At 40.7% G+C, this 15,419-nt stretch overlaps 1 protein-coding gene across 1 annotated transcript in view; it reads left to right on the forward strand.

The window, feature by feature from the left end:
* PHKA2 (phosphorylase kinase regulatory subunit alpha 2) overlaps positions 1 to 15,419 on the forward strand; it is a 47,533-nt gene that overhangs the window by 26,088 nt on the left and 6,026 nt on the right. Inside the window, exons 18-29 of the mRNA XM_036385486.1 lie at positions 1,248 to 1,411; positions 2,050 to 2,223; positions 3,356 to 3,444; positions 4,562 to 4,695; positions 6,211 to 6,367; positions 7,836 to 7,915; positions 8,139 to 8,217; positions 8,341 to 8,470; positions 9,051 to 9,152; positions 9,748 to 9,866; positions 13,690 to 13,857; positions 15,364 to 15,417. Coding sequence (XP_036241379.1) covers positions 1,248 to 1,411; positions 2,050 to 2,223; positions 3,356 to 3,444; positions 4,562 to 4,695; positions 6,211 to 6,367; positions 7,836 to 7,915; positions 8,139 to 8,217; positions 8,341 to 8,470; positions 9,051 to 9,152; positions 9,748 to 9,866; positions 13,690 to 13,857; positions 15,364 to 15,417 — 1,450 coding nt within the window. The remainder of the gene's footprint in view (positions 1 to 1,247; positions 1,412 to 2,049; positions 2,224 to 3,355; positions 3,445 to 4,561; positions 4,696 to 6,210; positions 6,368 to 7,835; positions 7,916 to 8,138; positions 8,218 to 8,340; positions 8,471 to 9,050; positions 9,153 to 9,747; positions 9,867 to 13,689; positions 13,858 to 15,363; positions 15,418 to 15,419) is intronic.

Here is a 15,419-nt window from a genome sequence, read left to right on the forward strand (position 1 = left end):
TCTCTGACTGCCATTAATGGTTAAAGAAAACAGACATCAAATCTTTGGAAATATGAAATCTTTGAAATATGAAATCTTTGAAATATGAAATCTTTGAAATATGAATCTGGTTGGTCTTCTGTTATTAAAAAGTAAATTACTTTCACAGTTACTGGACATGTTTTAAACATTGATTGCATGTAGTACTTGTAAGCTGGAGTGTTCCATTCATCTGTGTGTAAAATATGATGCCACAGTATCTCCCTATTCTGTTTCTGCTTTCCCTCTCAATCAGTATCTTCCTTTGACAATCAAATCTTGTCATGGTTTAACTCCAGTCAACAACTCAGCCCCACATGGCCACTCACCCTCACGCCCCTTAGTGGGACTGGGGAGAGAATTGAAAGAATACAAGTGGGAAAACTTGTGAGCTGTGATAAAGAGAGTTTAGTAAGTAGAGCAAAAACCACATATGCAGCAAAGCAAATGGGAAATTCATTCACCACTTTCCATGGGCAGTTGTTCAACCATCTTCAGGAAAGTTTTACTCCATCAAATGTAACTATGTCTTGGGAAGACAAACTTCTGTATCCCTGAGCATCTTCCTTCATCATTTTTCCCCCAGCTTAATAAGCTGAGCATGACACCCTATGGTATGGATGTCCCTGTGGTCAGCAGGGGTCAGCTGTCTGGCTGTGTCCCCTCCCAGCATCTTGTGCATCCCCCAGGCTGTGCTGGTGGGGTGAGAAGCAGGAAAGGCTGGGATGCTGTGTAAGCCCTGCTTAGCAGTAACTAATACATCCCTGTGTTATCAGCACAAATCCAAAGCATAGCCCCATCATTCAGTCTTATCCCTAAAACCAGCACAGATGGTTTAGCAGCCCCCAGTTCTGTGAAAAGACACATTCATGGGGCCTTCTCAGCCCCAGTTTCTTATGCATTATCCTTGGAGCTCAGGTCCTTGGAGTTCAGGGTCTCTCTTCATATGAACATACAGCACCCTGCATAATTAGTCTTTGAGTTAGGCCTATTACCATAGCACAGTTAAAATCAATTAGTACCTAGAGCAGTAAGTACCCAGCTGGATGTGCAACTGTTGTTTTCCTTTTTTATTTTTCAGTGTCAGTTTCTGTGGCTTTACAGTTGCCAAAGGTGGATTGAACAGTAGGTTTCATAAATTTTGGAAGAGCTGTTGAAAGCTAGGTGAGCATTAATCAGTATCAGAATGGTGGATGTTAATGCTCTTTGGCATGTGTCCCCTTTTGCAGGGTGAAGATAGGCAAGCTATCAGAATTTCTTACCACCTCTTTCCATACATATCTGAGCTTCCTGGATCCAGATTGTGACCTAAAACTGTTTGATGACTGTAATGACAACTGTAATAGTCCTGACAGTGAATATGGAGACTACCCAGCAGATTTCTGTGAAAAAGGTAGTAGTGTTTTTTCACTTGGTATTTTTTTCTCTGTCAAGTTCTATCAGCAGAGCCTGGCTTTGCCTACAGGGCAGAGTCTGCTCTGTGCACAGCTGATGGTCATTTGGTTTTCTTGTGCATCCACCTGAGGACAGGAGAAGGAGTTCATGTGTGTTCTTCCTGCATTTGTAGTGTGGCATTGACTGGCAACTGCTACAGCAAAGCTGAGTCTGGAGAGTCAGCAGGTGGGGAGGTGTGGAAGAGGTTAGAGGCAAAAGGACTGTGAAGAGTCATGTACAAGAGCTTGTGTGGAAGGGATTATAGAATCTTAGAATCATACAAGTTGGAAGAGACTTTTACAGTCATCAAGTCCAGCTGTGTTCTCTGATCTACCAGCAAAATAAAAACCCCTTTTGATTCCTTTCACAGGCAAAACTAGCTTCTAAATGTGTTTTCAGTGTCAAAAATGTTTTTTTTTCTTTTGTTTCCAATTTTTTTGGCTTAAAAAATCTCTTCCTTACACTATTTTTGCATATTTGAGTGCCCTTATAAATAAGCAACAATATAGTGGTGTGTTTGAATAAGAAAGTGATGATGGTAAATAGTGATTTTTTTACCTTTAAGAAACCTTTATTTTTTTATGAATGTTACACTAGATAGCCAGGATGAGCTGGATCAGTATATAAATGATGTCCTGCAGAGCACAGCCCTGAAGTCATACCTGCCTCCAACTTCAAAGACAACAACTGAACCTCCTGTGTTCAGTGCAAATCATTCCACAGAAGAGATACTGTCAATAATGGCCAAGACAAAGGGCTTGGAAGTTCCAGGTATTTCTCCCTATTGATTATTTAGTGATAATAATTTAAAAACCTGGTTTGGCTGCTACAAGGGGTAAGTTCAAGTATTTAAAAATTATACCTTTTGACATACTTGTGCCACTAGTTCTTTCCTTATAGAAAAGAAACAAGAAATTCCTTAACAAGTAAGAATGACTAAAGTTGTTGCTGTCGTGTTCCCCCAGTATCCCGTGCCAAGGTGTATACACAGAAATCCTGCAATGAAATGTAACATTTAATCAAAATTAATGTTATGGAAGCTGCTACAGCTTCTTAGTTGGATAGAATTTTAGGACCCAAATCAGTTAATTAATTGTTTTGTCTTTGCTTATAAAGGCAGACAAAATGTACTTTTTAATTTTAATAAAGTTGCTGTGAAATGAAATGTTTCAATACAAGAAAAACATAAATACTCACATGTACTTTCTAAATTTGTAAGAACAAATGGAGTGGAGAGGGAGCACAGTCTTTCTAACTATTCTACATTATTGATAGCCTGATTGGAGGATATACACCAAAAGAAGACTTTGGCTGAATTTGTAAATAGATTCAGACATATGCATTGTTTTATATGCAGATATGTAGTATTCAATGCCCTGGTCAATGGAAGACTTCCCTTAACTTCAGTGTAAATTAATAATTTCCAAGCTTTTCTGTTAGGTTTTTCTGTCATCTTTCATGTGCCACATCATCTGATCCTCCATTGAATTCAGCATATGAAGGTAACAGAGCATTATCCTGCATTTAGCATTACAATTTTAATTATGAAGTCTTAGGCCATTTTCTCCACTCATTTCCTGTTGAAATGTTTAAAACACTTGGCAGAGTCAGGTCATTTTGCTGCAGGATTTTGGAGTCACAGGCCAAATAAGAGGTGTCAGTTGAGTATGTAGCTCCTGAGCCTTTGACATGCTGAAATCAGAAGCTCTCAGAGCAAACCTGCAAGGAGACAAAGTTCAGAACATGAGCTTGTCTCAGTTCCATGCACAGCATCTCAGAAGCACTGCCTCTGTATTTTGACTCTTAGAGGTATTTTTGTTGTTTTTACCTAGTCAAGCTGCCTTATGTAGGTGTTTTTGATTTTCATGTAACTGAAACAGTCATTTTTTTCTTTGCTTTCCAGCTGTGTCTATGTCTCTTCCCACTAAAGTTCTGAACACACACCGAAAGTCTCTGAATCTTGTTGATAATCCTCATTTCTTTGGGACAAAGGTAAAGTGTGGGAATTTTTATGCTGTTTGTGGGTTTAGGATGCAATGCTGTAGCCTTTCCTCGTATTTTCCTTCCAAACCCTATGCCAGGTCTCATTTTTCTTCAGAGACAAGCCATTCTGTCCAAGGCACTCCCTTGTTTTGGAAATTATTTTTTTGGCTGGATGAAGGTTTTTTAGTCAAATAGACACTATCAAGTGGAAAGTTTTTAATTGAATGTGCAAAACAGAAAAGAACATAATGATTGCTTTATTTTTAAAAGCCAAAAGTTAAGTCATTGTCTTTAGTTCTAGCTGAACACAAGGGGAAGGACAGGATGTTCACAGGCTTTAGAGATGTTTTCCAAGAAATGCTGCTTATAGTAACATCTGGGCAAGAGGGAATATGTGAATGTCCTTAGGGCACCAGCCAAATCCCACCTCAAGGCATGAAGATGGGGTTGTGCTGGGCACTTGTTTTGTCTTGGTATATGTGGCCAGATGCTGAGAATGGCTAAAAGAGGTTGTATCCTCCCTCCTGAGGGATTCTGCTCTGCACAAGGCTCTGTTTGTGGAAATGGTATTTTAGGATTATATAAACTGCTGAACAGCTTGTTAAAACAAAACTTCTTTTCATCCAAGAATTCACCATAAGATTACATCCATCATCTGATTAATTATCATTTTACTTTCATAACCTTTTAAAATTTATAATGGCAATATTTGCATTCATAAAGAACCACTTATATACAGGTTAGAGATGGAACTCAAAAAGCTCTAAATTATTTCTACAAAAAAAGAATACTATCTTTCTACTTTTCTCTTTACAAGTAACATAAGATGACAGGAAAAGTATGCAGATAAAAGTACGCAGTATCCAGATTTCTTTGTTTTGTCAAAAAAGAAAAATAGATACAAGGTTCCATTCTGGGGGTTGTGTTTCTTGGGGTTAGTCTCCTTTCTGTGCCTGCAGTACCCTGGCAAGAACTAAGTGATGTGTCTGTATTTCAAGTGCAGAGCTTTGTTGCAAGACTGTTGTGATTTTTTTAATGACATTTTAATTGAAGTTACAGGAAGTTACAGATCTGCTACTTTTTTCAAGGTCATGTCTTGTGATTTTTCATCCATCTTTGTTATCAGGACCATGAAAATGTTTTGCACTTACCTAAAGATGGTCATGGTGATTTGGATTGCAGGAAGCTTGTTGATCAGCTGAAGGAATGTCCAACACTCCATGATCAAGCAGATATCTTGTACATCTTGCATATACTCAAGTAAGCTGCCTGATTGTGAACTTCAGCATCTTTAAGTTTGGTCACAGCTATCTGATTATTTTCGTGCAAAAGGTCTCCACTGTTCAGGTTGTGTTTTGAGGGGACAGTGGAAATATTTTGTGCTTTAACAAGCATATTTTCAGTTAGTTTGATTACAGAAATTATTTGGATACAAAAGAAGACTTGTGCAAATTCTAGAGTTGATTGGCTCACAGTTACAAGTACATAAAGTCTCCAGGGCTCACAAATTAGATGCACAAATGCTTTCCATGTATGAGAACACACTCTGCTATATTTGTGGCACTCCATTTGAAGTTCACAAAGATTTGGTGTGATTTTCATACACAAGAATGAAAGTGGAGGGAAAATTCATCTTGTCATTTTCTAACCAAAGGCAAAATGCAATTTTAATGAGTGTTCACAATTTTTCCCTTTTTCATCTGAAATCCCTTTTCACATTTAAGTATACAACTGGCTAAAATTTGGTACTTTTAAAACATTCTTGGAAGCAGTCTGGACCCATCTGCTGGAGTTAGTAAACACCTGCTATTTAATGTGTTTGATGGGAACAAAGTGCAAGTAGAAACAACAGAATAATCTTCTGAAGTGTATTTATTGAGCTTTTTTTTTTCCTATGCAGGAGAATACTGCTGGAACCTGTCAGGTAGTTAGCTTTTGGTGCAAAGACAAGTATGTGTTAATCACAGATGGTCTTCCCTACTGCTACAAAGACTGCATTTTTGTTTATTTTAGTCTGTCTCCTGTGTGGACATCTTTGATCTTCTTGATTTCCCAAGCAAAATGTTTAGCATCCTCTCTTAAAGAGTAAAGGAAATCCTATAAAAAATATGTTTAGTTGTTTAACTGCATGTAACACCAGTAATTTCATCAAGGAGACTCTGTTGAGCAGGCAGATGGACCTCTGGTGGACTCTGTCAGCAGGAGTTGAAAACTCATTCTGTAACAGTTCAGAACATTACCAAAGAAAAGCCATAATGCAGTGAATTTCAAAAGCAAACTTCAAAAGTGAATTTCAAAGGAGAAGAAGAGAAATCTCCTTTGCTTTTTTCAGTAATGGCATAAGCAACACAGAAGTTTGGTTAATAGCTAAGAAAGAGGAATGGCTAAAAAATCCCCCTGAAGGATCTGGAAAATGGGTGTAGTCTTCAGCAGCACTGAAGATAATGTTGAATTCTGCTCTGACAAAGCACTACCTGGAGTGTTCCTGCAGCAAACTGTCCATGTGAATGCTCAGTTTAAAGTCTAGTAGGAAATCCTTCAGGTAGTTCCTTTTCAAGGTGCTGGCTCACAGCTGAGTGAGTGCTCAAGTCAGTGTGAAAGTTCCTGGTATCAAGAGGATTTTGTCCACATAGAGTCAGTCTGTGGTGAAGGCACAGGTGTCCCATTTGGTATTTAATTCTGTCACCAATGTGAGCAAAGCAGTCGAGATCCAGCCGTGGGGTAAAGTTCAGCGTTGTGCCTGATGACAATTACCTCCTGTTTGTTTTGTGGCAGAGGTGCTGACTGGGACACAGAGCTGGATGGACAGTATGGTGTCACTGTTCACTGCCTCCTCAATGAGCTCTACAGAAAGGCAGGCCTCAATCAGGAATGGGGCTTAATCCGCTACATTTCTGGCATACTCAAAAAGAGGGTTGAAGTCCTGGCTGAGGTATGAAATACAAATAATCCTGGTTCAGCTTCCTGCCTGGGAACAGAGACTAAACTACCAGTTTGCTGTTGGGGTTTGTGCTTATCCTTCTGGTTTTACTTTGCAGCATACATAGTGCAGCATTTTAAATTAAATATTGGTTGTTTTTCTGATCTAGAGTCTTACTACATCTTTATCTTTCATCTGTACTGCAAACTGTGCTAATGTTGGCATGGACCGAGAATATCACACTGTAAATAGTTGTAAAGGCTTCATTTCATCTCTGTTAATTGGAGAAGCTTAATTGTGTGCTTTGAATGCTGCAGTTATCCCTGGTAATTGTCTATTGCTGTTGTGATGGTATGAACACTTTCAGAACACTACTGTGTCAGGGTGCTAGTGATGACACAAAAACATGTTCTCCCCATTTCCATCCCCTTGGGTCAACAGTCTGCCTTATGAGTGGATGTTTGGAACCATTTAAATACCCATGACTATTAAGTGGTAACAGGAAAAATCCACTATTAAGAGTACAGACATGATTTTGATCATTACAAAAAGGTTTCCTCTCAAGTATTCTAAAAGCACTTGTTTAATTTTCTAGTAATCCCTTGCATATTTCTGAGGAGCTTTTTCTGGAACTCCTGGCCATTTTCAAGGGTCTGTGTTACATCTAGAATGCCTTGTTTTAGTGACAGTCCTGTGTGTGGGGAGCAGTTTGTGATAATCACTGTGCATGGTACTTCATTAAGCACAGAACTTTTTGCCTTCTCAAGACACAATGGACGAGCAGTAAGACATGCTCACAAAAAGCCATGTCTGATAACTTGAAAAGGACAAAGAACTGGGGAGGAGGAATAGAGATTATCTGTTTTCTTCCATGTTAAGGGAGTAAAAATAGACTCTTCAAAATCAGAGCAACACTGCTCTGTGATGTTTTTTGATTCAGGATACTAAAACAGGTAAACTGAACATCCACTTTTAAAGGAGGTCAATATGAAAGAGTAAACACTGTGGTACTGGGGAAAGTACCTATTTCAGAATATATCAGGAATGTGATGCAGTATGCTGGGTGTTTGTTTTAGGAGATATGTTAGTACACAGGATTTTTTTAATTAATGCTGCCAAACTTTTCATTGATTAAAAATAGTATTTTCTTAAATAAAGAACAAAACTTTATCATATGATAAAGGATGAAAGCCTTTATTGATCTGCCAGCCCCACTAGAGTTCCTAATCTTATCATTATGCTGCTGATTTCACTGAGCAGGGAAACAGGCTACTTTCAAACTATCATAACCCTGTTGACCTCAGGAGATCTTTGGCAACTATTTAACAGCATTCTGCTGGATTTGCGTGTCTGGTAATTAATAGAAATGCATTTAAATATTGATAAAGAAATTGAATTAATTTGATTTGGTGAATTAAAAGCCATATCACTTCCACATGGCACAGAGAAAGGTCTCTTGCTTTTTGTCCCCTTATGACAGGCATGCACAGACCTTCTGTCACACCACAAGCAACTTACAGTGGGCCTGCCACCAGAACCGCGTGAGAAAATCATTACCACGTAAGTTGGAGCTCTGCCTTGGGCTCAGGCTGCCCTTCATCTTCCTGCTGATACCTTTCTGCTGCTATAATCTTCTTTTAAACCTTACTCCTTGCCCTCAAAGGGATTTGCAGCCACCCAGGTAGAATTGTAGGCACCTTTGTTCTGGGTGATTTGATGCCAGTGAAGAATTTAACAGCTGGTTGTGCTAAGTCACTGCTACCTGTGGTTTGACTTCTTGCAGCCCTCTGCCCCCTGAGGAGCTCACGGATCTCATTTATGAAGCCAGTGGCCAAGACATCAGCATTGCAGTCCTGACACAGGTATGCAGCCTGTGCCAAAAGGCTTCTTGGACTGTGCCCAGTGCTGTGCCAGTGTTTGCTCTGAGGCATGGAAAGCCATGAGGACCCACTCTGACAGGTGCCTTTCTGGATCTGTGCTTACAGGAGATAATTATGTACCTGGCCATGTACGTCCGCTCCCAGCCCAGCCTTTTTGTGGAGATGCTCCGGCTCCGCATTGGTCTGATAATCCAGGTGATGGCCACTGAGCTGGCACGGAGTCTCAAATGCTCAGGTAGGAAGCAGCTTCATTGTAAGGGTACTTACGGTATCATTTTTGCTTCACCCTTCATGGTTGATCTTTTCATTGATATGTATTAATTCCTTCTATTAACCTCTTAGTTCATATGTGCAGTTACAAACCTTGAAAATCCCTTTTTTTTATTTAATGGAAGATTTCTCTCCCACCAGCACCCAGTTATTCAAAGAATATCATAGGATATTCTTTATGGAATACTCTGTCTCTGGAATTTAGGTGCACCTGTCTGTTGGGAGATGGCTGTCATACCTTTCCAAGTGATCTTGTTCTGTAAGGGAGCAACTGCTTTCTCATCATGAGCTTCAGTGAAATTTTGTACAAGATAGGACATAATAAAGATTAATGCAATTAATGTTATTTCTGTGGAGTGTTTGTTGTTTAGTCCTGAAATATATTTTCTATGAAATGTGCCTACATATTAATTTTATTAGAGGAAGGGCTAGCGAAAGAGTTCAATGTGATTGGACTTCATTCACAGTTTCCTTAGCTGGCTTTATAGCTTGTTGTCTTTCCAGTGACATTTATCATTCTGTTTTCCTTTCTTTTGTTTAACTAGGTGAAGAAGCTTCAGAGAGCTTGATGAATCTAAGCCCCTTTGATATGAAAAGTCTCCTACATCATATTCTCAGTGGGAAAGAGTTTGGAGTGGAAAGAAGCTGTAAGTTGTTCATTTTTATATGTTAAGTTAGATTGCCTTACAAGTGGGGATCTATGTAAAATAAAGGTACAGGTAATGTATTAATCATGAGTGACCAGTACACGTGTATGTCTGCTGTGAAATAAACAAAATACATATGGTGGAAGCTATCCTGCCCTGAAATAAGGTTGTATCAAGTTTTCAGTAATAGGAAGGCAAACTTTTAAAATGAAGACATTTTATGGAACCAGAACAAAAGCCATTAAAAAGTCATATCTAACCTGCCTTCAAGAATCATGTTTTTGATGCCCACATATTCCTGACTGGCCCATCAGCTGTCTCCGGGGCTCTTCTGTAGACCCTCAGAGACTCGTTGCAATCTTGACTAAATTTACAATTGCTCGCTGTCCTGGAAAATCAATTTCTGGATATCCAAGAATGGATTGAGGCCCCTTACTTGATACAATCGGATTTGAACTCTTGATGTATTTCTGTGAAAGGATGCTGTCACCAAGAGCATTGCACATTTCTAAAATGATTTGTGTTTACTTCTTAGATAGAATTGAATCTATTTTTCTACCCCTAGAATGTTAAAAATGTCCATTTGCTTCTTCAGTGCGACCTGTAGATTCTTCTTCATCCAGCCCTGCAATTTCTATTCATGAGATGGGGCATTCTGGAGCAACCAAAACAGAAAGAAGTGGTATTACTAAATTGAAGAGTGAGATGAAGCAGGTGAGGGTTTTCTGTCAATGCTCATCAGAAAATAGAGCTGGTCTGGAACTGTGGTATGTCAGGCTTTATTCCTGCTAAATAACAGAAATTTCCAAAATTGCTTTGATTTTAAAACTGATCACTAAATAGAAGGCAGTTAAGGGATGTTTCCTCCAAAAATGTTCTTCCTCTTTTGTTCTTGTTTCACATGCTGAATGTAGAAGAACTTGAACAAACTGTAATGCATTCATGGCGTCCACTGTAAAAACAGCTCTTCTATCATGTTTAGCTAAGGGAAAGTCAGATGAACAAAGAAGCTTTTATACAGTGTTTGTTCTTGTTCTTGGCCCAAGTGGCAAAACTGGACCACATGCCTTTTGGAAAAGATCCATGTGGAAAAGGAATCTTGTTTTGTTTTCTTCAGGTTCTGTTTCTTGAGGAATGGAGGATGATTACTGCTAGAATTTATACATACATATTCAAGTCCAATAGTTTAAATTATACTTCAACTGAGTATATGGAGAGATCACAAAAAACACAACCAAAATACTCTGAATGAATGTGACTGATGGTTTTATTATGAGTGATTTGATTTCTCTATTTTGCGTCTCTATCAGATAGAATTTTCTTTTGCTTAAAATAAATAGGAAGGTAGTGGTCAAATAAAATACATTTGTAAGAATGGTTTTATTTTTCCTCATGGGTTATTCAAACTAGGGGGAGAAGGCACCAAGAGACCTTATTGCAGCCTTGAAATATATAAAGGAGGCTTAAAGGAAAGATGAAGAGATGCTTTTTGCCAAGGCCCGTAGTGACAGGATAAGGGGCAACAGTTTGAAACGGAAGGGGTGGTTTTAGATCAGATGCAAGGACACTTTTTTAATGAAGGGAGAGAGGCAGTGGAACAGATTGCCCAATGAAGTTGTGGATGCCCTGTCCCTGGAAATGTGTAAGGTCAGATTGGATGGGGCTTTAAGCAGCCTCCTCTAAGGAAATATTTGATGTTTTCCTTTGATTGATGAAACAGATTGAATAAACCTTCAGAAAGGAGTGGCATTTTTCCATGGTCTTAACATGAAGCATTTGCTGGTGGCAGTAAATGATCAGTTAATGATTCTTCATGGGGCATGGTCAGGCAGGGAAGCAGAGACCCCAGACCTGGTTGCTGTGTTTGAGCTGTGCCACTGCTGCAGCATCATCATGGTTGTGGGGGAGGCTATGAAGGTGCTGCCGACTGTGCTGCACTGGCCCCGAGGTGGCCTTGGAGGTCAGTCTGAGCAGGGCTCCCAGTCAAAGGGAGGTGGCTGGAATCGGGGCCTTTCCAGGAAGGAGGAGGGACAAGGCATTAGATGGCAGCATTATTTTGTTTGAAATACAGAGGTGGGCCTGAGCTGGAATACTTGGACCTCTCTTGACATTAGGAACATAGTTCCTTTGTTGGTTCACATTCCACGGAAACTTGGTATTTTGCACAGAGGAGGAGTTGGCTGGGTTTATTTTTGTACCCCCCTCACTTTGCCCTTCCTGCTGCTTCCTGCCACATCTCACTGCATTCTCTGAATAATTGACTAGCAGCTCATGTAGTGACACTTTAGCAGGGGGTGGGGTGGTGCAGAATACACTTTGTTGTTGCAAGGAATATTTCAAGTACTTGTACTAACATCTCTGGAGTGTTGAGCAAATGCAGCTCCCTCTTTTGTGGCTGCTCTTTCTTCGGTCAGAACCATTAACACTGAATGTGAAAGCATGGCTTGGGGTGGGCAATTAGAGGAAAGTGCTTAAAATCTGAGGTGCTGCATCCACATTTCAGCAAAAAATTTGCCTTGCAGCTTTTTGTTTACTGTTGCCCACCCAGTTGGCAGCCTGCTATTTCTCCAGCAAGATGACCTCATGCAAAGAGAAGCTGGTGGCATTGCAACAAATGGGCCACGGAAGTAGGGAGCTCAGTTTTTACCTCAGCCCCAAGCTACAGGGAGCTTTTGCTTGCGTCTTAAACTGGTGGTTTGTGCTGGGCACGCTGGGAGCTCCATGGGTGACATGGGCTGCCAAACAGGCTCCTGGCACGGTGGGCTCTGCCTCATGGTGACCCTGGGAATCAGCAGCAGCTGCCCTGGTATCAGCTGAAGTGCAGCACTGCACGAGGCCAGGGGTTGCTGCAGTTTTTCCCTGAGTACCTGAGGTTGTTCTGTATGTCTTGTCTTTGCACCTGTGTGTTACCTGACCTTGTCTGTGTTCTGTTCTCCTGCCTGTCTGACGTTGGTGTCTGGTTTTGTTTTGTAGTTCTTTCATGAGGGGCACTCCATGTCCAGCAGCATGTTTGCTTCCACGGTAAAACACCACCTGTAGCTCTGCACCTGCTCTTCACCCTGTGTGTTTGTGTGTAAGGGTCTTGGTTCTAGACATCTCTTCTGTCTTCTCCTGCCTAAAACCTTGTTTTCAAACCCTACCTCTTTGTCTTGTCTCCATTGGGAACCAATTCTTATACGTAATGTCCTAATAGAAGTTGAGTCTCACATTTAGATCCACTTAGTTCTTCTGAAGCTTAAGCAGTTGTAGCAGATAAAGTACTATAGCAGATTTAGGTACCTGATAGTGGATTGTTACAGGTGTCTTCAGCATGTAAAAGTAATGCAGTGTTGATTTATGCTGACAGCCTCTGGACAGTGGAGAGCCCAGAATAGCTTCCAGTTGCTGAGATAGGGGTTGCATGGGTATCTCTTCAAGAAGTCATCTTCTTTCAAGGCAGAGAACTGTAGCTCTTCTTAAGCTCTCACTGGCTGCCTCTTCAGACTTACTGTCAGTGGCACACCTCCCAAATGCCCTAAAAACACAGCTACAGGAAGTTCTGTCTGTCACGGTCAGTTGGCAGGGCAAAGGAACAGCAAACATTGGAACATCAAAGGAACACCATGTCTGCCTCATGGACACTAGTAGCAATGGAAATGAACTGTTTGCTGATGGGGACTTTTTTGCAGAACTTGGCTATGTAGAGTCTACGAGCCTGCACTTTCCAAACATGCAGTTTGCAGTCATTTTCCTCCTTCCCCATTACATTGCTCAGGTAGCTTCTTATTTGGAGATAAGGGGATTTAAGATGGCACTTTCAGTGAAGTCCTTTCTGGGCTGAAAGTAATAGATGTCAAAAAGGAAGGAGAACACAGAAGAGTACAGTCTCTGTGAATGCAAGGAATGGGCAGACTGTGTGTGTGAAAATCACAACAGCAATTTGGTGGTATTGCCCCAAGTTTGAAAATTACCTGCTGCCTAACTTAGTGTTCAGACCTGGTAGAGTAAAATAATAAAGCAACAAAGGTAATAAAGGAAACAAGACTAATACTTACAGAGAGGCAGGCATGATGATTTTGTGGCTTCATTAAGTCAATTTTTAATCTACTTACTTTAATGGAGCTTTTGCATGAGGGCCTCTCTTGCTGGACTTATGAATCCTTTGATACTTTTACAGCACTGAGCCCCATGTCCAAGTGAATGGGACCTACCTGCAGATCCCCCCACCTTGCACACCAGTGACACTGCCCTGGAGGCAAGTTGGGCTTGTTAAAATAGTCAGATGTTGCATTAAACCAAGCAGTGAAGCTGACTGGGTTATGCCACGTTGAAGTGCTTGCCTGTTTTGTTGAGAAATGATGGAAGTACTTGAGAAATGAAGCTTGTTGCAAAGGGGAGAGATGGGGGTGAAGGATCAGTCCCACCCCATCATCCTGTATGACACCAAGGCCTGTATTTTTCCCTGGTTTCAAGGTAGCATTAGAACAGAAATGTATTGGCCAGGAGTGGCACTTGGGATAGTAGAAAGCAACTAACCAAAGCTTTAATGTCCTTACAGAGGGGCAGTACTCCATCCTCTCCCACCAGTTCTTCTCCAACTGGCTCCAGTGGGGACATGAGCTGGGGTGACAGAAAAGGGCAGTGGCTGCGCAGAAGGAGGCTGGATGGTGCTATTAACAGAGTTCCTGTTGGCTTTTATGAGAAAGTGTGGAAGATCCTTCAGAAGGTAAGCTGGATGCTGTGGAGGAAGCAAACAAGCTGTAACTCAGGAAGGTGGTGGTCCAGGGGTGGCATCTTGCCAGGAGTAGAAGTTGGTTGACAGGTGGAAACCAGAATGGCTGGTAGAGGGGTGTCTCTTGAACATGAAAGGGTTCCATTAACACAAGCTCATGTGTTTCTTTGAAAGTGTGTTTTTCTCTGAAACCATCAATCCTGAATTTTGGCTGAATGACTCTGTTCCACTGCTGCCTGTTGTGCATGCCCTGGGCTAATGTACATTGTCAGTGCACCTAAAGGACACTGCACTGCAATGCAGCTCTGTGCTTCAGGCCAGAAAGGCTGTAAGAAATGAAGTAGGAAACTGCTCTAACTCTTCCAGAATATACTGAGACCTCTTGCTGGATCTTCTTAGCTGTATGGCATTCTTACCCTTTTTTGTTTGGTTGGTTTTAAGTGAAAAGTAAGTCCTTGCCAGCTCCTTGGATATCAGGGGTATAGAAATGTAAAGAAAAAAAAAAAAGCAACTCTCCAGGAAAAAGGAGAGAGGAATTACAAATTTTAACTTATTTTAAAGTGATTATGCACCTGTTTTTCTGCTTTGCTGGATACAGGCCAGTATTTGGCACCTTGCAGCACTGAGCTGTTCATGCTTGCTTAGTTGGGAAAAGAGTGCATCACCAATTTAGGCTGGTTTGTCCTTCTAAAAATCCCTTACACTGAAGCTGTTAGTGTTGATGTCAGCCAAGACAAATCATATATGACCTCTTGGCTATTTACTAATAGGATCTTCCAGCAGAGTGAGCATCACTTCTGACCTAATGTAATAGCTGGAAGTAATTGTATGTTTTTTCTGGCTGTTAAAATGAATTGTGCTTATCTTCAATATTTCATTCTTAAAATCTTTTTGATTTTAAAATCTGTCTCCTCTTCTTGGTATGTTTCTATTCTATACCTCACATACCCAGATGTGTCCCTCTTTAACCTGCCTTCTCACCATTAAGGTTCTGTCATTGTTTCCTTTATACCACTTGTTATTTCTCTCCCCCAGTGGTTGACATCCTGAGGTGTGGTGTCCTGGATCTGAAACACATAACTAAATGTTGTTCTAGTGACAATGAAAAAAGGTTCTTGCTTTTGTGATCTGTTGTCTTGCTTTTTGTGTTATCTTTTATTTCCAAACTCCTTCCAGCAGAATGCTCCCATTGATTTGTTCCCTCCTTTGTGTGCCTTTGCTGTAGTGGCTCCTGAAGTGCTCTGCTTCATTAGCTGGGCTGGAGCACAGCATGCTCTGATGTGTCATGTCAGGCTACTTCTAATCTTTGCCAGTTACGTAACAACTTCTTCAGGAAGGATAAAATAATATTTTTTACAGGGCTTTTTGTGTCATTTGGGGTTTTTTTGCTTTGCTTTTTTTTTCCCCTAACTGAAAGTTGTTACATATTGGCTTAGAACAGAGAACCCTCAGATTGACTTGCAAGAACTGTAATTTCTGTTCACTCTTGAAATGTTTCAGTGCCATGGTCTGTCCATTGATGGGTATGTCCTTCCTTCTTCAACCACCAGAGAGGT

The sequence above is a fragment of the Molothrus ater genome, chromosome 2 (genome assembly GCF_012460135.2).
Source record: "Molothrus ater isolate BHLD 08-10-18 breed brown headed cowbird chromosome 2, BPBGC_Mater_1.1, whole genome shotgun sequence".
Taxonomy (NCBI): domain Eukaryota; kingdom Metazoa; phylum Chordata; class Aves; order Passeriformes; family Icteridae; genus Molothrus; species Molothrus ater.